General features: G+C 38.2%; 1 protein-coding gene across 1 annotated transcript in view; it reads left to right on the top strand.

Moving 5' to 3' along the window:
- The window catches only part of TrissinR (Trissin receptor), a 160,881-nt gene that overhangs the window by 20,914 nt on the left and 115,785 nt on the right, over positions 1-24,182 (top strand). Inside the window, exons 2-3 of the mRNA XM_075293908.1 lie at positions 4,143-4,287; positions 14,630-14,789. Coding sequence (XP_075150023.1) covers positions 4,143-4,287; positions 14,630-14,789 — 305 coding nt within the window. The remainder of the gene's footprint in view (positions 1-4,142; positions 4,288-14,629; positions 14,790-24,182) is intronic.

Here is a 24,182-nt window from a genome sequence, read left to right as displayed (position 1 = left end):
AGCCCCCATATAAACCGATCCCCAGATTTGGCTTGCGGAGCCTAAAAGGGAGGTAAATTTCATCCGATCCGGCTGAAATTTGGTACATGGTGTTGGTATATGGTCTCTAACAACCATGTAAAAATTGGTCCACATCGGTCCATAATTATATATAGCCCCCATATAAACCGATTCCCAGATTTGGCTTGCGGAGCCTCAAAGAGAAGAAAATTTCATCCGATCCGGCTGAAATTTGGTACATGATGTTGGTATATGGTCTCTAACAACCATGCAAAAATTGGGCCGATCCGGCTGAAATTTGGTACATGATGTTGGTATATGGTCTCTAACAACCATGCAAAAATTGGTCCACATCGGTCCATAATTATATATAGACCCCATATAAACCGATCTCCAGATTTGGCTTGCGAAGCCTCAAAAAGAAGCAAATTTCATCCGATCCGCCTGAAATTTGGTACATGATATTGGTATATGGTCTTTAACAACCATGCAAAAATTGGTCCACATCGGTTCATAATTATATATAGCCCCCATATAAACCGATCCCCAGATTTGGCTTGCGAAGTCTCCAAGAGAAGCAAATTTCATCCAATCCGGTTGTAATTTGGAACATGGTCCATATCGGTCCATAATTAAATATAGCCCCCATATAAAACGTTCTCCAGATTTGACCTCCGGAGCATCTTGGAGGAGCAAAATTCATCCGATCCGATTCAAATTAGGAACGTGGTGTTAGTATATGGTCGCTAACAACCATACCAAAATGGTTGCCACTAGAGCCAAAAATAATCTACCAAAATTTTATTTGTATAGAAAATTTTGTCAAAAATTTTATTTCTATAGAAAATTTTGTCATAAAATTTTCATCATTGTCAAAATTTTATTTCTATAGAAAATTTTGTTCAAATTTTATTCGGTTCATAATCATGGTTGCCACTCGAGCCAAAAATAATCTACCAAGATTTTATTTCTATAGAATATTTTGTCAAAAGTTTATTTCTATAGAAAATTTTGTTAAAATTTTAGTTCTGTAGAAATGTTTGCCAACATTTTCTTTCCATAGAAAATTTTGTCAAAATTTTTATTTCTATAGAAAATTTTGTTAAAATTTTATTTCTGTAGAAAATTTTGTCAAAATTTTATGTCTACTTTGTCAAACTGAATTATATACGTATTGGATCGATCTTTTTTGATTTAATATATACCACGTATGGACTTACATACAATTTAGAAGATGGTGTTAGGAGGTTTTAAGATACCTTGCCATCGGCAGGCGTTACCGCAACTTAAGTAATTCGATTGTGGATGGCAGTGTATAGAAGAAGTTTCTACGCAATCCATGATGGAGGGTACATAAGCTTCGGCCTGGCCGAACTTACGGCCGTATATACTTGTTTCTAGCTATTTTTTTAGCATTTTTCCGTCTATGTATTTCCTTCATGAAGTTCTTGGGATCTATGATTCCTCCACTGAGTTTTTCAGATTTACCGTTCATTGAGGTCTTCGGGTCCGAGTTCATGTGATATGCAGTCCATACACTGGTTTAATCAAATTTATAGCTCCACTTTTGAATTTTTCCTATATACAGTTCCTTCACTGAGATCTTCGTACTGGTCTAACCATTTCACGGTACTCCATTGATATTTGGGCCTACAGTTCACTCACTGAGATTGGATATACATTCCTTCCACTGAGTTTTTCACATTTAGAGTTCTTAGGTTAGGTTAGGTGGCAGCCCGATGTATCAGGCTCACGTAGACTATTCAGTCCATTGTGATACCACAGTGGTGAACTTCTCTCTTATCACTGAGTGCTGCCCGATTCCATGTTAAGCTCAATGACAAAGGACCTCCTTTTTATAGCCGAGTCCGAACGGCGTTCAACATTGAAGTGAAACCACTTAGAGAAGCTTTGAAACCCTCAGAAATGTCACCACCATTACTGAGGTGGGATAATCCACCGCTGAAAAACTTCGGATATGTAATTCCTCAACCGACCTCTTGGGATCTTATACCACAAAGTTCTTCGGATTTACGCTACCTCCATTGAGATCATCGTATCAGTTCAACCACTGCAGTTCCTCCAATTCATATCTGGTACCCCATCGCCCTATGGACCTGCACTTTACCAAACTGAGATTTTCGGAACCATAGCTTCTTCACTGAGTCTTTCGAATTTACTGTTCCCTCGCTGAGTTCTTCGGATTTATAATCAACCACATAGTTCTTCGGATCGACAGTTCCTCCATTTCATATCTGATACTCCATTGATCTTCGGATGTACAGTTTCCCACTTAAATTTTCGGATGTACAGCTCGCGCACTGAGTTCTTCGAAAATATGGTTCTCCCACTGAGTTCTTGGGACCTGTTCCACGATTGAGTTCTTCGGATCTACGGTCCTTCCACTGAGTTCTTTGAATCCAGCAATAGCAGCACTTTGTTCTTCGGATCTACTTTTTCTAGGAGAATAATTTGTTAATTATTTTGAATTGGAAGACAACGTTTATTAAGAAAATCTATCTGATCAACAGCCGATTACCTACAGTTTAGTAAAGACATCAATTCTCAATCAAAAACAGATCTAGGACTTTTGAGATCCCAAACTTCACGTTCCTATGTATTACTCGATTTGCAAAAACTAGAGAAGTGGGAATTGTTTTTTGTGACGATTAGAGGAAAAGTGGATATTCAACTTCTGTATCCACAGTCCATGATATCGGTAAACTTCAAGCAAATGCGCAATGATTTTCTATTATATCGTTTTTCTTATGCCGTTTTATTTTTTCCTCGCATCCTCTACCTCTAAAGTCTAAAGCAGTGTTATACATTTTCGTGAGTTGATGTCTAAGACAATTTATCCCAGTAGGCAGCTCCATAGTCTATAGGCTTATCAGCCATTGTCTTCGATCCTGTCTATCACTGCATCTATCTCATGATGAAATATTTTTCATTCAAAACGACAAGGGAAAAGCATCGTCGTCTTTTTGTGAGGCTTAACCAGTCCTCGCACATTTTGGAGCTCTATAAAACCATGTGTGAATGGTTTGTGCAAAAACGAATTTCAGCAAAAAAAAAAGAGAAATTATATGGTAGGAATTACAATCCCCTATATCCAACTACCCATATTCTTCGCATACCACAAAGGAGCATTTTGTTATTCAAGGTGGTGCCTTTTTTTGATACTGATGATTAGAGATTGTTGTCACAGGACATTTGATTTTCTCTGTGACCAATGTAAAAATGCGGGTTTCGTAATTCCATTAGGCCTTTCCAAAAGGATTAAGAGGAATTTGTGCATGGGAAAGGTGTCATGGATCATGGCTGTGAAATAGTTTTTTTTTCTTTTCAAAGGGAGAAAAAATTGGAGCTGGTGATAACTGTAGTTAATTAAATTTGATATTGATAGGAAGGGAAAACGTCCATACGATAAGAGAATGGAAAAAAGGACTGTGGCGAAATATGAACACAATGGGATGGCGAAGGCAATATTTGCGGAATAGTTAGACAAGTGTAAATGCTGTATTGTATAGTATTTATTGCACGGTTTGGCTTTCAGTCATTTTGAATGTGAAAAATAGTTTAGCCATCTCATTGATAGAGATTGAAGTGTTACAAGGAATGGAGGTTTTTCTGTTGGGAAAACTTTTTGTGATTTATTCCAAATCAAATAATTTGTTATAACGTCATCAATGGACGCCAAGTAACAAGTAGCAAATATTAAAATAAAAAAAATTTCTGCAAAGATATTTCATCAGAAAACGTCTCAAACTTGGACACTCTGAAAAGTGGAAACCTATCCAAGAGACCTTGCTCGTAAGATCTTTCACTATCACATTAAAATTAACCTCTTATAAGTGGACGACTCCCAAATGTGGACAAAATTGCGCCGACTGTAGCTGTCCATTTTTGAAAATGTTCACTGTAAATGTAACAAACCTAACTCATATTTCCATTTCAGTAACACTTAGATGTTCATGACCCATTTTTATGTGAATGTTAAATGGATTCGTTGCATTTAATCTAATGAATACTCGTATTTCTTCTCTAGTAATTCATTTTCCATTATCCTGTCGAAAATATTGGGCACTTTTACAACATTATTTATTCATATCACTTTTTCGTATCTTGTCTTATATTTGCAGGCAATCTACTTGTCATACTGGTGGTAACGTTATCTCGTCGCTTGCGTTCCATAACAAATTTCTTTTTAGCCAATTTGGCTTTGGCAGATTTTTGTGTTGGTGTCTTTTGTGTTATGCAAACATTATCGCTTTATTTGATAGACAGGTAAGTGCTGAAATATAACATTTGAAGTGTTAATAAATTTGAAAACAAAAATAATAAGATGTGAAGAAATATCCTTCAATTAAGAAATGACGTTTAGTTTTATGATTTCTCATATGGATAGATATAAATAAATTAGCAACAGAATATTTGACCATCTAATGACCAAATCTGTCGTACAATATGATCTAATATTAAGAAGGAGAGTCGATCTAACGACAGCCTACACTTAATCGTGGTTTTTATAGTTGCCAGAGGATAGTTCAATCACCTCCCTTGCTTCCATAAATAACTAAGAAAATCTTAGTGCTGAAATAGTCGATTCGAAGATCTTAGCAGAATAACAGGCAATCTGAAAGAATAGCCCACCACTGAGAAATCTGAGAATATCAAGAAGGAGAGTCGATCTAACGACAGCCAGAGGATAGTTCAATCACCTCCCTGGCTTCCATACATAACTAAGAAAATCTTAGTGCTGAAATAGTCGATTCGAAGATCTTAGCAGAATAACAGGCAATCTGAAAGGATAAATTAATCGTAAGAGTTAACTGGTGGAACTGTAGGCCCTAAAGTCTAGGTGGTAGAGCTGAAGATCCGAAGATCTCAATTGTGGACCCTTATGATGGTGGACGTCTCATTGAACGTCTCAGTGGTGTACTGTAAATCCAAAGAACTCAGAGAGGGAACTGTAACTTGAAACCCCGAATTTCTCAGTGGTGGGCTATTCTTCCTAAACGTCTCAGTCATGTCACTTTAGATCCGAAGCTATGATCTCTGAAGGAACTTTATGTGTCAGTGGTAAACTTATCTTGGGGTACTTCGAAGATCTCTGTGGTAGAACTGTAGGTCCGTTGGCTTCAGTTGGGAACCTATAGTCCTTAACGTTTCAGTCATGGAACTGTAAATCTGAGCGGTCTCATTGATTAAACTGCAGATCTCCGTATAGGAGCCGTAGGCCCAAAGGTTTCAGCGGTGTACTGCTCTTCCTGAACATCTCAGTCACTGTTGATTCCATGAGGACTATGTTGATTCAAGGATTCCATGAAAGATATTTAGATGCGAAGATTTCTGTAATGAAGGCGTTCTTCCGCAGGTCTTAGTTGTGGAATAGTAGGTCCGAAGGTGTCAGTGATGAAACTGTAGGTCCGCTGGTCTCTATATCTGTATCTATAGACTCAAAGATCTCAGTCATAGAACTGCAAATTTAAAGATTTAATTTGTGGGAAGTAGATGCGAAGATTCAGTGGTAGAATTGTAGGTCCGTTGGCTTCAGTTGGGAACCTATAGTCCCTAACGTTTCAGTCATGGAACTGTAAATCTGAGCGGTCTCATTGATTAAACTGTAGATCCGCAGATCTCCGTATAGGAGGCGTAGGCCCAAAGGTTTCAGCGGTGTACTGCTCTTCCGGAACGTCTCAGTCACTGTTGATTCCATGAGGACTATGTTGATTCAAGGATCCCATGAAAGATATTTAGATGCGAAGATTTCAGTAATTAAGGCGTTCTTCCGCAGGTCTTAGTTGTGGAATAGTAGGTCCGAAGGTGTCAGTGGTGAAACTGTAAGTCCGCTGGTCTCTATATCTGTACCTATAGTCTCAAACATCTCAGTCATAGAACTGCAAATTTAAAGATTTCATTTGTGGGAAGTAGATGCGAAGATCGCAGTCGTGCCACTTGTCATCTGGTCATCTCAGTGGTGAAAACGTCTATTTGAAGATCTCAGGGTAGAAATGTAGATCCGAAGATCTCATGACGGAACTGTAGACCCATAGGTATTCTTGGTGGAACAGTCGATCCGAAGATAACAGAAATGGAACAGCTGATCTTGATGGATATCAAGACTTGAAAGTTTCGGTCAAGTCGAAGAAACTGTAGATTCGTCGATTCGATCTCAATGGTAGAACTGTATGCCCGAAGGCCTCAGTTGGGAACCTGTGGCCCCAAAAGTTTCAGTCATGGAACTGTAAATTTGACGATATGAGCGGTCTCATTCGTGGAACTGTAGATCCGAAGATTTCAGTGTTGGTAGAAATTTAGATCCGGAGACCTCATATCGGAACTGTAGACTCATAGGTATCCTTGGTGTAACAGTCGATCCGATGATAACAGTAATAGAACAGCCGATCGTGGTTAACATCTAGCCCTGATTCACTCGATTTGAAGATCTCAGTGATGGAACTTTGGATTCGAAGATGTCAGTGGTAAAACGGTAGATCCGTAGGCCTCAGTTAGGAACCTGTAGTCCTTAACGTTTCAGTCATGGAATCTTAATTCTGAAAATCTGAGCGGTCTCATTCACGGAACTATAGATTCTAAGATGTCCGCGTAGGTCTTAGTCGTGGAATAGTCGGCCCGAATGTGTAAGTAATGAAACTGAAACTGATCTATCTTGGTGTACCTATAGACCCGAACGTCTCAGTCCTAGAATTGTACCTTGACACCTTGACACCTAGACTTCAACGTCTCACTCGATTCGAATATCTCAGTGGTTTAACTGTCGGTCCGAAGATCCCAATGAAAGAACCTATCGTTTCAGTCATGGAACTGTAAATCTGAAGATATCAGCGGTCTCATTCACTGAACTGTAGATCCGAAGATCCGTGTTTGAACCGTAGGCCCGGAGGTCTTAGTGTTGGACCTCTCTTCCTGAACGTCTCAGTCACTGTTGATTCGAAGATTCGATGAAGTATCTGTTGAATCAACGAGCCCATGAAGGATCCTTAGATTCGAAGATTTCGGCAGTGATGGTGTTTTCCCGAAGGTCTAAGTAGTGGAGTAGTTGATGTCCGTAGTGAAATTGTAGCCCTTCCTTTGTTTACCTTTAGATCCGAACGTCTCAGTCATAGAACTGTAGATTCGAATATTTCAGTGGTGGGAAAGTAGATGTGAAGATCCCAGTGGTAAGATATGTCAATGATAGAACTGTCCATTCGAAGATCTCATGGTAGAAATAAAGATTCGCAGATCCCATAACGGAACTGTAGACCCATAGGTATCCTTGGCGGAACAGTTGATTCGAAGATAAAAGTAATGGACTTCTAGACTTGAACGTTTTACTTGATTCGATGATTTCTGTCATGGAACGGTAGATTCGAAGACTCAGTGTTGGAAAAATAGATGCGAAAATCCCAGTGATGCAACATGTAATGCGGTCATCTCAGTGCCCATTCGAAGATCACAGTGGTTCAGCTGTCCGTTCGGAGATCTTATTGTATAAATGTAAATCCGATGTTCTCACAACGTAACTGTAGGTCTGAAGGTATTCGTGGTGAAACAATCAATCCGAAGATAGTAGCGGTCTAACACTCTATCCTGGTGGACCTCTAGACCTAGTCTAGTCTCATCCGTTGTGGTACTGGTATGTAAAAGCCGATCTTGGTTGACCTATCGACCCGAACGCCTCAGTCGATTCGAAAATCTCGGTGATGGAAATGTGGATCTGAATATCTCATGACGGAACTCTAGGCCCAAAAGCATATTTGGTGGAACAGTCGACTGAATTGCTCAGCATTGGAATTGTAGATCCTTTGATCTAGTGGTGGAACTAAACACCTGAAGATTTCCGTGAAGAAACTGTGTATATGAAGATCTCAGTGGAACTAGAGAGCCAAAAGTATGCGTGCTGGAACAGTACACCTGAGTATATCTCATGGTGGATCTCTAGACCCAGTTGTCAGCCAATTCCAATATCTCAATAATGTTACCGTAGCTCCGTAGATTTCAATGGTTCTTTTATATGTAAACCAATGTTGGCATAGCTATTTATGGACCTTATACCCTTATGCATCATGAATGGCGTTAACGTTTGAAAACGGTCCATTCAACACATACGTGTACAGATGGTATCAATCTGACAACGATAAAATGACACCATGCGTCATAACATCAACAACGTTCATGATCTGAAAACGGAATGGTCACGAATTAAAAAAAAAAAGAAAAACAAAAACGCTACCGTGTTTTGGATTGTCTGCGCCATACGCTTTAGCAGACGCCTTAGCGCATTGCAGTTGCCTTAAGAACGTCTAACAAATATTTTAAGACTTTTCATCTGGTTTGGCAAGCAATCTGTACCTGTGGCTTGAAAAGCAGCATTTTCATAGCTTCCGGGACTGTCAACCAAGAAATTTACGTGAAAGAGTGTTTGAATAAACGTCTGCTGCCTTTCCTGAAGAAACACGGTTGTTCCGTACTGTTTTGGCCGGATTTGGCATCTTGCCATTACGGTAAAAAGGCCATGGAGTGGTACGCCGCCAACAACGTGCAGGTGGTTCCCAAGGACAAGAAACCTCCCAACACGCCAGAGCTCCGCCCAATTGAGAAATACTGGGCTATTGTCAAGCGGAACCTAAAGAAGACCAAAAAAACTGCTAAGGACGAGCAGCAGTTCAAGGCAAACTGGCTTTCTGCGGCGAAGAAGGTGGACAAGGTGGCTGTACAAAATCTGATGGCAGGTGTCAAGCGTGAGGCCCGGAAATTCAGATTTGGAAAAGCGAAAGCCTAACTGAATATTTTTATTGAATTTTATACTAATTGAACTTGAAAAAGAAATTTAATTTGATTTTTAAATAAACGATTTCACCGATTTACACGCGTTTTCCCTTGACCAAATTTTGACCGTATCACCCTTTAGTGAAAAACTTTCAATTTCCACTTTTAGAAAAATCGAATCAAATGACTTTCTTGGCCTCAAGATGTCAAATCGCGATATCGGTCTATATGGAAGCTACATCCAAACAGGGGAGCCACCGTGGTGCAATGGTTAGCATGCCCGCTTTGCATACATGGGTCGTAGGATCAACCCCAGTTCCGACCGAACAGGAGACATTTTTTCAGCGGTGGATTATCCCCTCTTAGTAATGCTGGTGACATTTCTGGGTGTTTCAAAGCTTCTCCAAGTGGTTTCACTGCAATGTGGAACGCTGTTCGGACTCGGCTATAAAAAGGAGGTCCCTTGTCACTGAGCTAGACATAACATCGGGCAGCACACTGTGATAAGAGGGAAGTTCTCCACTGTGATATCACAATGAACTGAATAGTCTAACTGAGCCTGAAAATAAATCGGGCTGCCTACAGTGGTTAGATACTCAAGAAATCAAATCGGGGTTGATCAGTTTGCGCGCTATATTAGAACCTGCTAGATCGAAGTTGATCGGCTCGCCAACAAAAAAAATCTGTCCCGGGGAGGGTTTTATACGCTAACTTGTAATGGATATTGGAGCCTTGAGATGTTAGCCAATTGGGTAATTATATAATTTTTATACCCTCCACCATAGGATGGGTGTTATATTAACTTTGCCATTCCGTTTGTAACACATCGAAATATTGCTCTAAGACCCCATAAAGTATATATATTCTGGGTCGTGGTGAAATTCTGAGTCGATCTGAGCATATCCGTCCGTCCGTCTGTTGAAATCACGCTAACTTTCGAACAAAACAAGCTATCGACTTTAAACTTGGCACAAGTGGTTGTTATTGATGTAGATCGAAAGGTATTGCAAATGGGCCATATCGGTCCACTTTTACATATAGCCCCCATATACAAGGACCCTCAGATTTGGCTTGCGGAGCTTCTTAGAAAACGAATTTCATATACAAGGACCCTCAGATTTGGATTGCGGAGCCTCTTAGAGAAACGAATTTCGTCCCATCTAGTTGAAATTTGGTACGTGTTGTAAGTATATAATCTCCAATAACTTTGCAAAAATTAGTCCATATTGGCCCATAATTATATGCAGCCCCCATATAAACCGATCCCCAGATTTGAACTCCGCAGCCTCTTGAAGGAGCAGAATTAATACGATCCGGTTGAAATTTGGTATGTGGTGTTAGTATATGGTTTCTAAAAACCATGTAAAAATTGGTCCATATCGGCCCATAATTATATATATTTTCCATATAAACCGATCCCCAGATTTGACCTCCGGATCCTCTTGGGGGAGCAAAATTCATCCGATTAGGTTGAAATTTGGTACATGGTGTTAGTATATGATCTCTAACAACCTCTTGAAGGGGCAGAATTAATTCGATCCGGTTGAAATTTTATATGTGGTGTTAGTATATGGTTTCTAAAAACAATGCAAAAATTGGTCCATACTCTTGGAGGAGCAAAATTCATCCGATCAGGTTGAAATTTGGTACGTGGTGTTAGTACATGGTCTCTAACAACTATGCAAATTTGGTCCATATCGGTCCATAATTATATATAGCCCCCATATAAACCGATCCCCAAAATTGGTATTGGAGCATCTTGGAGGAGCAAATTTCATCCGATTCAGTTGAATTTTTTTATTTTGTGTAAGTATATGGACACTAGCAACCATGCCTGACTAGGCAACAATGCCTAACACCCAAAATTGATCAGATCCGGTAGAAATTTGGTATGTAGTGTTAGTGTATGGTTTCTAACAACCATGCAAAAATTGGTCCATATCGGTCCATAATTATATATAGCCCCCATATAAACCGATCCCCAGAACTGGTATTAGAGCACCTTGGAAGAGCAAATTTCATCCGATTCAGTTGAAATTTTTTATTTTGTGTAAGTATATGGACACTAACAACCATGTCTAACAAGGCAACCATGCTTAACACCCATATTTAAATTCTGGCTCTTTCATAACTGCGCAAAAGTTCATATCGGTTCGTAATTATTTGTAGACTTACCTATATATATATATCTTTTTTGTCTAATATGTACCACGTATGGACTAACTTACAATTTAGAAGACGATGTTAAGAAGTGTTAAAATACCTTGTCATCTGTAAGTATTACCACAACCCAAGTAATTCGATTGTGGATGACAGTCTTTCCTTGAAGCTTCTATGCAATGCATGACGGAGGTTACATAAGATTCGGCCTGGCCGAACTTACTGCCGTATGTACTTGTTAAATGAATACTTTAAATTCAAATTTAGAGTAACCTAATAGGGAAATTTTAATTATTTAAAATTCATACTTTTTACCGGATGACTTATCCATTCCTCCTAAAGGGTGGTTAAATTATAAGGGCCGATGTTGAATGTGAACCACACCTAAACGCCAAGTTTTTTCCGAATTTTATTTGACATTTCTTTATTTCAGACTTACTCAATTTGAACCATGGATGTTGTGAATGGGCAGAATGGTTCCAAGAAATGGCAACAGTGGATGATCAATTTTCGAAGAAAATTATCTTCAGTGATGAAGCACATTTTCACCTCAGTGGATTCGTCAATAAACAGAATTGCCGCATTTGGGCGAATGAGAATCCGAGAGTGATTGTCGAAAAACCAATGCACCCACAAAGAGTGACTGTTTGGTGCGGTTTATGGGCTGGCGGCATCATCGGGCCGTATTTCTTCCAAACTGAGGTAGGTCAGGCAGTTACTGTGAATGGTGTTCGCTATCGTGAGATGATAACGAACTTCTTATGGCCCGTATTGGAAGATGTGTGGATGTGGACGATATGTGGTTTCAGCAGGACGGTGCCACTTGCCACACAGCTAACGAAAAAATGGCTTTTTTGCGCAACAAATTCAATGGCCGTGTTATCTCACGTAATGGCGATGTCAATTGGCCGCCAAGATCATGTGATTTGACACCGTTGGACTTTTTTTCTTTGGGGTTATTTGAAAGAAAAGGTGTACGTCAATAAGCCAGCAACAATTCAAGAGCTAAAGAATGAGATAATTCGGCACATTAACGGCATAGAACCTCCATTATGCCTCAGCGTCATCGAAAATTTCGACCATCGGATGGGGGTGTGCCACCGAGGTCGCGGCGTCCATTTGGCCGATATTTTGTTCCATACATAATTGAGTAATACCAATATATCATCTATATATATAAAATTCAATCTATGTTTGTTTATTTGTTTCTTTGTTTGTTTGTATGTTCCGAGTTGGCTCCGAAACGGCTGAACCGATTTACTTGAAACTTTCAGAGATCGTAGGGGGCGTTCATGTGGTGAAAATAGGGTACCTCATTTTTTGACACCTGGTCGCGGAAGGGGACCTCCCCTTCGTCAGACTTTTTGAAAATTGGACCAAAGTTGACCGATTTGCCTGAAATTTTCATTTAAGATTGGAGTTGGCATCTAGACAAAGATCCGCTACTTTTTATTTCGATATTTGGTGGCGGAGGGGGGCCTCCCCTTTGTTCGACTGTTTTTTAAGTACAGTGAAAAAACTTAAATTCTCTAAATTATCTGAGATTTACAGAGAACATGTCGTGAGGTTATGGAATTAATATGGGGTACCCGATGATTTCATATGTGGATGGGGAGGGGGACCTCCCCCTTGCCCTACTTTTTGAAACTTGGAACAAAATTATGCGATTTGCTTGAAATTTTCATTGAATGTTGGGGTTGGCATCTAGACAAAAATCCGCTACATTATTTTCCGATATTTGGTCGGGGTGGGGGACCACCCCTTTGCCCGAATGTTTTTGTTTAAAAGTACAAACAAAACTAAACTCCCCCGACTGAAATTTTACGGAAAAAATGGGTTATGAAATTTATATCAGGTTCTCGATTATTTTTAATAAAAATAAAAGGGCATAGGGAGACATCCGCTTCTCTTAAGTGCATACAGAGAAACAATTAAACTTTTACCGGGTTACTTGAAATTTACAGAGGACTGGGGAGAGGTTACGATATTAATAGTTGATACCTGATTTTGTGATATTTGGACGGAAGAGAGGCCGCCCTTTTAGGCTTATAATTTGTTTGACATTTTCTGGGACGTTTACAAAAGATATGGTACATCACTTTTCGGTATTTAGTCGGGGAGGAGATCCCCTCTAAAACTGCAAAAAAACAACAATTCTTAAGTTTTCTTGAAATTTACATAGGCAGTGGGGGAAGGTTATGAACGAAGAGGCAACCTTCCTTGCCCCCACACTTGAAGGAAAGTTTCAAGAATTTTCAGGGAAGGTTAGGTGTGCTGACGTCCCTTTAAAACAATAGAGCAAAATTTAAACATCTCCGATCTACTTGAAATTTACAGGGAACATGGCAGGAGGTGATTAAATTTATACATGATTTTTAAATTACTATATGATTTTTCGATATCTGGTTGGGGAAGGGGAAAATTGAAATAAACTTTGTCGATTTACTTCGATAGAATTTATAGGGACCATTGAGTGGTTGCGAATATAGGGTACGTGATAGTCCGATATCAGGTCGGAGTGGAGCGAAGGTGGGGGGAGGGTTCCCTTTTGTCCGTTTTTTTTTTTTTTTTCTTAAATTGAAAGTAGAGGGTTGTCCGTAAATGGGAACTCGGTACATAATTTTATGATTTTTGAACAGGCTTCTGCCAGACTTCTTTTTAGTACAGAACTTAAATTTACATGAAATTGGCAGCCAACGTAGAGGGTGCATCATTTTCCAACATTTTAGCAAATGTTAATGTGGTAAAATTTTTTACTATTTTTGCTTTTTCCCATTTATTGGATGGGAAACAGTAATTCTTTGTATGTTATTATAATATAGTGCTTAATTTTCAGATATGTTGAGGAGAAGGATACCTTTCCTTGACAAACCACACTTAAAATTCACAAGAAATATAGAAGAAGATACATCCTGTCCCGCCGTATTTGTACCTATAAACAAAAAATCAAGTAGTCCGATTTGTTTAAAAGAATTCAAATCTTTTCGAATTTGTTTTCAACACGAAGGATATAGTTGACTAAGTTAACGCAAAATATTCCTCCAAATATGCTTCGGAAGGCGCAGCGAAGCGGGCCGGGTTACGCTAGTAATAAAATAAAATTACAATAATTTCCTAAATAGTTTGTGTTTTATTCAAAATCAACATGGGCCCTTGAAATTTTAACCACCCTTTATTATATATTAAAATTTTGCACTATTTTACAATGCCAGTATTTGATGGTCTAATGCTAATTGAATTCGTCATATGATATGGACTTTTCTGTTTACATTTTAATTAGGATAATTTCAATGGTGATGATTCATGCTGATGCCAGTAAATGGACGCCATGTAATTGATCAGAAGAATCTTGGCATCCTTTGTCCTTTTCAAGTGGTTATCACCAGCTCATTAGAATTTAATTAGTAACAGCATGTAATCAATAGACAAAGATAGATGTCAAGGATATTGTGCATACTGGTGCATTGGAACGTGTGTCATAAGAGACTAACTGAAAAAAATAAACCGCCTAGGATCAATAGAGTGGGTCGAATAAACAATTAATAGCCACTGCAATAAAAAAAAAATTGAATATTAAATTTAAACGATTTAACGATTTTATATTCCTATAAAAAAATGCACAGTTGTTTTTGCCACTACATTTTTTTGAACTTCTTTTCTCTTATATTCCATTTCAATTTTCTGTTTTTTTCAGCTGGGTGTTTGGTGAATTCCTGTGTCGCATGTATCAGTTCGTTCAATCTCTCAGTTATACGGCTTCCATATTTATTCTGGTCGTCATTTGCATGGAACGCTATTTTGCAATTGTTCATCCGATAACGTGCAAGCAAATATTAACAGCAGCCAGATTAAGGGTATGTAGTGAAATGGGGGAAAATTATTTCTCCATTTTATTATTATTTTGTTTTTTTATTTTTGCAAATAAGTCAAAGGTCAAAAAAAAAAAAATATATCACCATACCGAACCATCATTTCCGGTAGGATGAAATCGTACGTGTTAATTTAAACGAAGCATTTCATGCATATCAACTTGTATTATGGCTTTCTAATTGTCTGTTCTCCACTCATGTAGGTGACCGTTTATTTAATTTGTTCGAAACGTGGGCTTTTTTTTCACTCAAAATTGAAATTCAGAAAAGTAATAATTACACTTGAGTTAATGGATAGCATTTGAAAAAAGGAAATAATTTATTTTATGGCGATTTCGATTGGGGAAAAATGTGCAACATTCTCGAAATTGATTGCCAAATGTGAAGGAAATTATCATAGATTTTGGATCCTTAATACCTCACAACATTATGAATTAACAATAACATTGGAATGACACTTTAATTTGAGGGAAAATACAATGAGGAAACAAGTAATGTAACATCAAGGCAACATATTTTTTGCGAAACGAAAACGCCTTTAGTTATAAATTCAAATATCAAAATTGGCAATAAATTCTGAATTCTAATATTTCTTGCATGGGAAGAAACCCTCTAGATCGAGTTGCGGTTTGTTGAACTAGAGGGTTTTTTATGTCTGTATACACAGAAAAAAGTAAACTATAGCAAGAAAGAACTAACTCGTGCGAAAATTGAACTAAATTATATTACAAATTTTGAGATTCACACAAAAATTTTATGCCCTGGTGTACTTTTTAACTAGGACCCACGAAATTACTCCCTCTGATAGAAGAAAACAAGTAAGGAAAGTCTAAAGTCGGGCGGGGCCGACTATATTATACCCTGCACCACTTTGTAGATCTAAATTTTCGATACCATATCACATCCGTCAAATGTGTTGGGTGCTATATATAAAGGTTTGTCCCAAATACATACATTTAAATATCACTCGATCTGGACAGAATTTGATAGACTTCTACAAATCTATAGACTCTAAATTTAAGTCGGCTAATGCACTAGCACGGTTGAAAATGACTGTTTTTCATATGTTTGGCTATAAACATTATATGTTTGGAACACAAATTTTTAAACACAATATTTTTGAGTGCAAGCATATAAAGTTCATAAACTAGTATAACATGTTTGGGACATATATGTTAATATGTTAGAACATATTATGTTTGGGACATAAAATGTTTGTAAATATAATATGCTTGAATGCAAACATATATTAATTTAGAAATAGCCTATAAACATATATGTGTTTAGTAGCTTGGAGCGCTATTTAACAGGGAGCGATATTGAATTAAGTTGGTGGTTGTTGCTTGTTATTACAAAATTAACATTTTATTTTTCCTTGGGCAATTGATCAGCTACTTCTTTGATCCTTACAAACTGTGTGGTCCGCTGTTCGAATCCCCGTCCGGCAAAAGGTAAAATTAAAATAAAATAAAAAATCATAAAATTGAATAATTTCTTCTACAATGTTTGTATTACAGAAAAACGTGCTAAGAACTAAAAAATCTCGTGGAAGTGAGAAAGATGTCGGGGAATATACAATTGGTCAGAAACAAAATTTTGAGCATTCAGGTCGAAAACCTATGTTGTTAGCACCTATATTACCTGTTTAATTTCATAATTCATTATGATTGAAAACATATAAATAAATAAATACAATTTTGAGCACAATATTGTTTGGGAGAATTTTTTTTAAGCATATAATATTTTTGGGTGCAAAATGCTTCCAAACATATTATATGGTCACATAATAACATATTGTTTTTTGGAAGACAACATTATTGAATTTGGATGCAAAAATACGAAATGTTTGTGACTTAGACTACCCAAACATATATTGTTTGGACCAATATGCTTTCAAACATATTATATATTGGTAGAGATCAAACATATAAATATTTGGGCAATACCCAAAAATGTATATGCTTGAAGCAAAATATGTTTGGGAGTATATGTTACAGAAGCGATTTTTTGTGAGGGTAAGGGTTGAACACAATGTTAGTAAAAAACCAGTAAGGAAAGTCTAAAGTCGGGCGGGGCCGACTATATTATACCCTGCACCACTTTGTAGATCTAAATTTTCGATACCATATCACATCCGTCAAATGTGTTGGGGGCTATATATAAAGGTTTGTCCCAAATACATACATTTAAATATCACTCGATCTGGAAGAATTTGACAGGCTTCTACAAAATCTATAGACTCAAAATTTAAGTCGGCTAATGCACTAGGGTGGAACACAATGTTAGTAAAAAACCAGTAAGGAAAGTCTAAAGTCGGGCGGGGCCGACTATATTATACCCTGCACCACTTTGTAGATCTAAATTTTCGATACCATATCACATCCGTCAAATGTGTTGGGGGCTATATATAAAGGTTTGTCCCAAATACATACATTTAAATATCACTCGATCTGGAAGAATTTGATAGGCTTCTACAAAATCTATAGACTCAAAATTTAAGTTGGCTAATGCACTAGGGTGGAACACAATTTTAGTAAAAAAAAAATATAGGAAACATTTAAATCTGAAGCAATTTTAAGGAAACTTTGCAAAAGTTTATTTATGATTTATCGCTCGATATATATGTATTAGAAGTTTAGGAAAATTAGAGTCATTTTTACAACTTTTCGACTATGCAGTGGCGATTTAACAAGGAAAATGTTGGTATTTTGACCATTTTTGTCGAAATCAGAAATAAACATATATATGGGAGCTATATCTAAATCTGAACCGATTTCAACCAAATTTGGCAACAATGCTAATTCTACTCCCTGTGCAAAATTTCAACTAAATCGAAGTTAAAAATTGGCATCTGTGGTCATATGAGTGTAAATCGGGCGAAAGCTATATATGGGAGATATATCTAAATCTGAACCGATTTCAACCAAATTTAGCACGCATAGCTACAATGCTAATTCTGCTCCCTGTGCACAATTTCATCTAAATCGCACCAAAAAATTGGCCTCTGTGGTCATATGAGTGTAAATCGGCCGAAAGCTATATATTGGAGCTATATCTAAATCTGAACCGATTTCAACCAAATTTTGCACGCATAGCAACAATGCTAATTTTACTCTGTGTGCAAAATTTCAACTAAATCGGAGCAAAAAATTAGCCTCTGTGGTCATATGAGTGTAAATCGGGCGAAAGCTATATATGGGAGCTATATCTAAATCTGAACCGATTTCAACCAAATTTGGCACGCATAGCAACAATGCTAATTCTACTCCCTGTACAAAATTTCAACCAAATTGGGGTAAAACTCTGGCTTCTGGGACCGTATTAGTCCATATCGGGCGAAAGATATATATGGGAGCTATATCTAAATCTGAACCGATTTCAATAAAACTTGGCACATTTGACTATACTACCAATTGTACTCCTAGTGCAAAATTTCAACCAAAGTGGGGTAATACTCAGGCTTCTAGGGCCGTATAAGTGCATATCGGGCGAAAGATATATATAGGAGCTATATCTAAATCTGAACCGATTTCTTTCAAAATCAATAGGGTTCTACTTTGACCCAAAACACATACTTGTGCCAAATTCGAAGTCGATTGGGCTTAAATTACTACCTAATCCCTTGGTTACAAAAACGTGTTCACGGACAGACGGACAGACGGACAGACGGACATCGCTATATCGACTCAAGAGTCCACCCTGAGCATTTTTGCCAAAGACACCATGTGTATATCTCGTCTCCTTCTGGGTGTTGCAAACATATGCACTAACTTATAATACCCTGTTCCACAGTGTGGCGCAGGGTATAAAAAAATGAACATAACGTAAAGAACAAAATCATTGGCGCTAAATCATGACCATTTTAACCGTACTTTCTTGTGCGTTAAATTATTTTGAACTTATGTCCATTGTAACGACGGGTTTTCCCTCGTGTTCCATGGTGTAACTCGCGAGGAAAGGGTTCGTCACAGAAATTTATATTTGTAGCGACCCGAGTAGAGAAAAGACCTTATTTACAAGTTAACAATCAGTTTTATTAGTGGAATATCTACACCTACAATACAATCAAATGTAAATGTTCTTTATCTGCTGGTCCTCCCAGTTCTCGACGTGACCTTGACCGGCACCTCGTCGTTGGCAATACGGCTTCGTGGCAACAGCCCGATCTCTCAATATTTAATGCCGGTAATGTATTGACGTGGCCTAGGACAACACTACGTCAGCGGTACGGTGGTTATCCTACTTAGTCCTCGGGTATAACAATTTTCCCAGAGACGTGGCCTGGTACGACACTTCGTCTGTTCAGATGATGAGTCGGTGGTGATTAGTTGTCGGGTCTTAGGGTCTGGGGTCTATAGGCATAGCACAGCGTGTAATCTTAGTGACTGTGTGACGAATATGTGGTGGACTGGGGTAGCGTGGACGGCCGCGGTTCCCTATCGTACGGAATGTAGACGGTCGCGGAAAAGGCGTTCTATTACTCGTGGCTTACGACAACACATGTTCGAGGTGACTTCCCAGCGAGCAATTATGTCCGACGTGTCGGACGTCCGAAAACGTCTGCTAAATCTCTGGTATTATATCAGACATTTAGCCGAAAATCTGTTATTTCTTCCGAGATTTATCCGACTTTGTCTGCACATTCTCGGATCTTTTTTCAGACGATGCCTGCACAATCTCAGAAGTTTCGTACGAGAACTAACCGACGTAGTCGGCAGAATCTCTGAAGGGAATTTTGTCAACCGAGATTTGACCGAAAACCTCTGCAAAAGTTCGGAAGGAATTTTTGTTTTTGCATTTTGTTATTATTTTTGCATTCCATTGTCAGTTTCTATTGTGATATCGCGCGGAACAGATCGTACAAATAAAACGGTGAGTGAATAAACAAAATAGTGGCAAAGTGAAGTGTTAAAATAGTAAATAACAATATCATAAGGGTGTTCTAAAAAAAAAAATAAAAAAACTTATATTTAAAGACGACAACATTGCTTCGAAATTTTCTTGGTCAAATACGAACAACAACATACCTGTCAAGGATTTCTATTGTATAAAATTGCATAAAGGTATTTAAAACAGCGCTATTGTTATTATTATAATTTTAATGATTATAACTTCATTTTTATACCCTCCATCATAGGATGGGGGTATATTAACTTTGTCATTCCGTTTGTAACACATCGAAATATTGCTCTAAGAACCCATAAAGTATATATATTCTGGGTCGTGGTGAAATTCTGAGTCGATCTGAGCATGTCCGTCCGTCCGTCCGTCCGTCTGTTGAAATCACGCTAACTTCCGAACGAAACAAGCTATCGACTTGAAACTTGGCACAAGTAGTTGTTATCGATGTAGGTCGGATGGTATTGAAAATGGGCCATATCGGTCCACTTTTACGAATAGCCCCCATATAAAGGGACCCTCAGATTTGGCTTGTGGAGCCTCTAACAGAAGCATATTTCATCCGATCCGGCTGAAATTTGGTACATGGTGTTGGTATATGGTCTCTAATAACCATGCAGAAATTGGTCCACATCGGTCCATAATTATATATAGCCCCCATATAAACCGATCCCCAGATTTGGCTTGTGGAACCTCTAAGAGAAGCATATTTCATCCGATCCGGCTGAAATTTGGTACATGGTGTGAGTATATGGTCTCTAACAATCATGCAAAAATTGGTCCACATCGGTCCATAATTATATATAGCCCCCATATAAACCGATCCCCAGATTTGGCTTGCGGAGCCTCAAAAATAAGCAAATTTCATCCGATCCGGCTGAAATTTGGTACATGATGTTGGTATATGGTCTCTAACAACCATGCAAAAATTGGTCCACATCGGTCCATAATTATATATAGGCCCCATATAAACCGATCCCCAGATTTGGCTTGTGGAGCCTCTAAGAGACGCATATTTCATCCGATCCGGCTGAAATTTGGTACATGGTGTTGGTATATGGTCTCTAACAACCATGCAAAAATTGGTCCACATCGGTCCATAATTATATACAGCCCCCATATAAACCGATCCCCAGATTTGGTTTGTGGAGCCTCTAAGAGAAGCATATTTCATCCGATCCGGCTGAAATTTGGTACATGGTGTTGGTATATGGTCTCTAACAACCATGCAAAAATTGGTCCACATCGGTCCATAATTATATATAGCCCCCATATAAACCGATCTCCAGATTTGGCTTGCGAAGCCTCAAAGAGAAGCAAATTGCATCCGATCCGGCTGAAATTTGGTACATGGTATTGGTATATGTTCTCTAGCAACCGTGCAAAATTTGGTCCACATCGGTCCATAATTATATATAGCGCACATATAAACCGATCCCCAGATTTGTGTTGCGGAGCCTCTAAGAGAAGCAAATTTCATCCGATCCGGCTGAAATTTGGTACATGGTATTGGTATATGGTCTCTAGCAACCGTGCAAAAATTGGTCCACATCGGTCCATAATTATATATAGCCCCCATATAAACCGATCCCCAGATTTGGCTTGCGGAGCCTCAAAAATAAGCAAATTTCATCCGATCCGGCTGAAATTTGGTACATGATGTTGGTATATGGTCTCTAACAACCATGCAAAAATTGGTCCACATCGGTCCATAATTATATATAGCCCCCATATAAACCGATCTCCAGATTTGGCTTGCGGAGCCTCAAAAATAAGCAAATTTCATCCGATCCGGCTGAAATTTGGTACATGATGTTGGTATATGGTCTCTAACAACCATGCAAAAATTGGTCCACATCGGTCCATAATTATATATAGCCCCCATATAAACCGATCCCCAGATTTGGCTTGCGGAGCCTCAAAAATAAGCATATTTCATCCGATCCGGCTGAAATTTGGTACATGGTGTTGGTATATGGTCTCTAATAACCATGCAGAAATTGGTCCACATCGGTCCATAATTATATATAGCCCCCATATAAACCGATCTCCAGATTTGGCTTGCGAAGCCTCAAAGAGAAGCAAATTGCATCCGATCCGGCTGAAATTTGGTACATGGTGTTGGTATATGGTCTCTAACAACCATGCAAAAATTGGTCCACATCGGTCCATAATTATATATAGCCCCCATATAAACCGATCCCCAGATTTGGCTTGTGGAGCCTCTAAGAGAAGCATATTTCATCCGATCCGGCTGAAATTTGGTACATGGTGTTGGTATATGGTCTCTAACAACCATGCAAAAATTGGTCCACATCGGTCCATAATTATATATAGACCCCATATAAACCGATCTCCAGATTTGGCTTGCGAAGCCTCAAAGAGGAGCAAATTGCATCCGATCCGGCTTAAATTTGGTACACGGTATTGGTATATGGTCTCTAATAACCGTGCAAAAATTGGTCCACATCGGTCCATAATTATATATGGCGCCCATATAAACCGATCCCCAGATTTGGCTTGCGGAGCCTCAAAAATAAGCAAATTTCATCCGATCCGGCTGAAATTTGGTACATGATGTTGGTATATGGTCTCTAACAACCATGCAAAAATTGGTCCACATCGGTCCATAATTATATATAGCCCCCATATAAACCGATCCCCAGATTTGGCTTGCGGAGCCTCAAAAATAAGCATATTTCATCCGATCCGGCTGAAATTTGGTACATGGTGTTGGTATATGGTCTCTAATAACCATGCAGAAATTGGTCCACATCGGTCCATAATTATATATAGCCCCCATATAAACCGATCTCCAGATTTGGCTTGCGAAGCCTCAAAGAGAAGCAAATTGCATCCGATCCGGCTGAAATTTGGTACATGGTGTTGGTATATGGTCTCTAACAACCATGCAAAAATTGGTCCACATCGGTCCATAATTATATATAGCCCCTATATAAACCGATCCCCAGATTTGGCTTGTGGAGCCTCTAAGAGAAGCATATTTCATCCGATCCGGCTGAAATTTGGTACATGGTGTTGGTATATGGTCTCTAACAACCATGCAAAAATTGGTCCACATCGGTCCATAATTATATATAGACCCCATATAAACCGATCTCCAGATTTGGCTTGCGAAGCCTCAAAGAGGAGCAAATTGCATCCGATCCGGCTTAAATTTGGTACACGGTATTGGTATATGGTCTCTAATAACCGTGCAAAAATTGGTCCACATCGGTCCATAATTATATATGGCGCCCATATAAACCGATCCCCAGATTTGGGTTGCGGAGCCTCTAAGAGAAGCAAATTTCATCCGATCCGCCTGAAATTTGGTACATGATATTCGTATATGGTCTCTAACAACCATGCAAAAATTGGTCCACATCGGTTCATAATTATATATAGCCCCCATATAAACCGATCCCCAGATTTGGCTTGCGAAGTCTCCAGAGAAGCAAATTTCATCCAATCCGGTTGTAATTTGGAACATGGTGTTAGTATATGATCTTTAACAACCGTGCCAGAATTGGTCCATATCGGTCCATAATTATATATAGCCCCCATATAAAACGTTCTCCAGATTTGACCTCCGGAGCCTCTTGGAGGAGCAAAATTCATCCGATCCGGTTCAAATTAAGAACATGGTGTTAGTATATGGTCGCTAACACAAAAATTGGTCCATATCGGTTCATAATCATGGTTGCCACTAGAGCTAAAAATAATCTACCAAAATTTTATTTCTATAGAAAATTTTGTCAAAATTTTATTTCTATAGAAAATGTTGTCAAAATTTTATTTCTAGATAAAATTTTGTTAACATTTTATTCGGTTCATAATAAAATTTTCATCATTGTCAAAATTTTATTTCTATAGAAAATTTAGTTCAAATTTTATTCGGTTCATAATCATGGTTGCCACTCGAGCCAAAAATAAACTACAAAGATTTTATTTCTATAGAAAATTTTGCCAAAAGTTTAGTTTTATAGAAAATTTTGTTAAAATTTTATTTCTGTAGACATTTTTGTCAAAATTTTCTTTCTATAGAAAATTTTGTGAAAATTTTTATTTCTATAGAAAATTTTGTGAAAATTTTATTTCTATAGAAAATTTTGTTAAAATTTTATTTCTGTAGAAAATTTTGTCAAAATTTTATGTCTACTTTGTCAAACTGAATTATATACGTATTGGATCGATCTTTTTTGATTTAATATATACCACGTATGGACTTACATACAATTTAGAAGATGGTGTTAGGAGGTTTTAAGATACCTTGCCATTGGCAAGCGTTGCCGCAACTTAAGTAATTCGATTGTGGGTGGCAGTGTTTAGAAGAAGTTTCTACGCAATCCATGATGGAGGGTACATAAGCTTCGGCCTGGCCGAACTTACGGCCTTATATACTTGTTTAGATCTCACATTTGAAAGAATTCCTCAAGCGTCGAACTCTACTATTGAATTAAATATAAAGGCTTTTTT

The sequence above is a fragment of the Haematobia irritans genome, chromosome 2 (assembly GCF_050003625.1).
Source record: "Haematobia irritans isolate KBUSLIRL chromosome 2, ASM5000362v1, whole genome shotgun sequence".
NCBI lineage: Eukaryota > Metazoa > Arthropoda > Insecta > Diptera > Muscidae > Haematobia > Haematobia irritans.
This window is presented reverse-complemented; position numbering and strand designations above follow the sequence as displayed.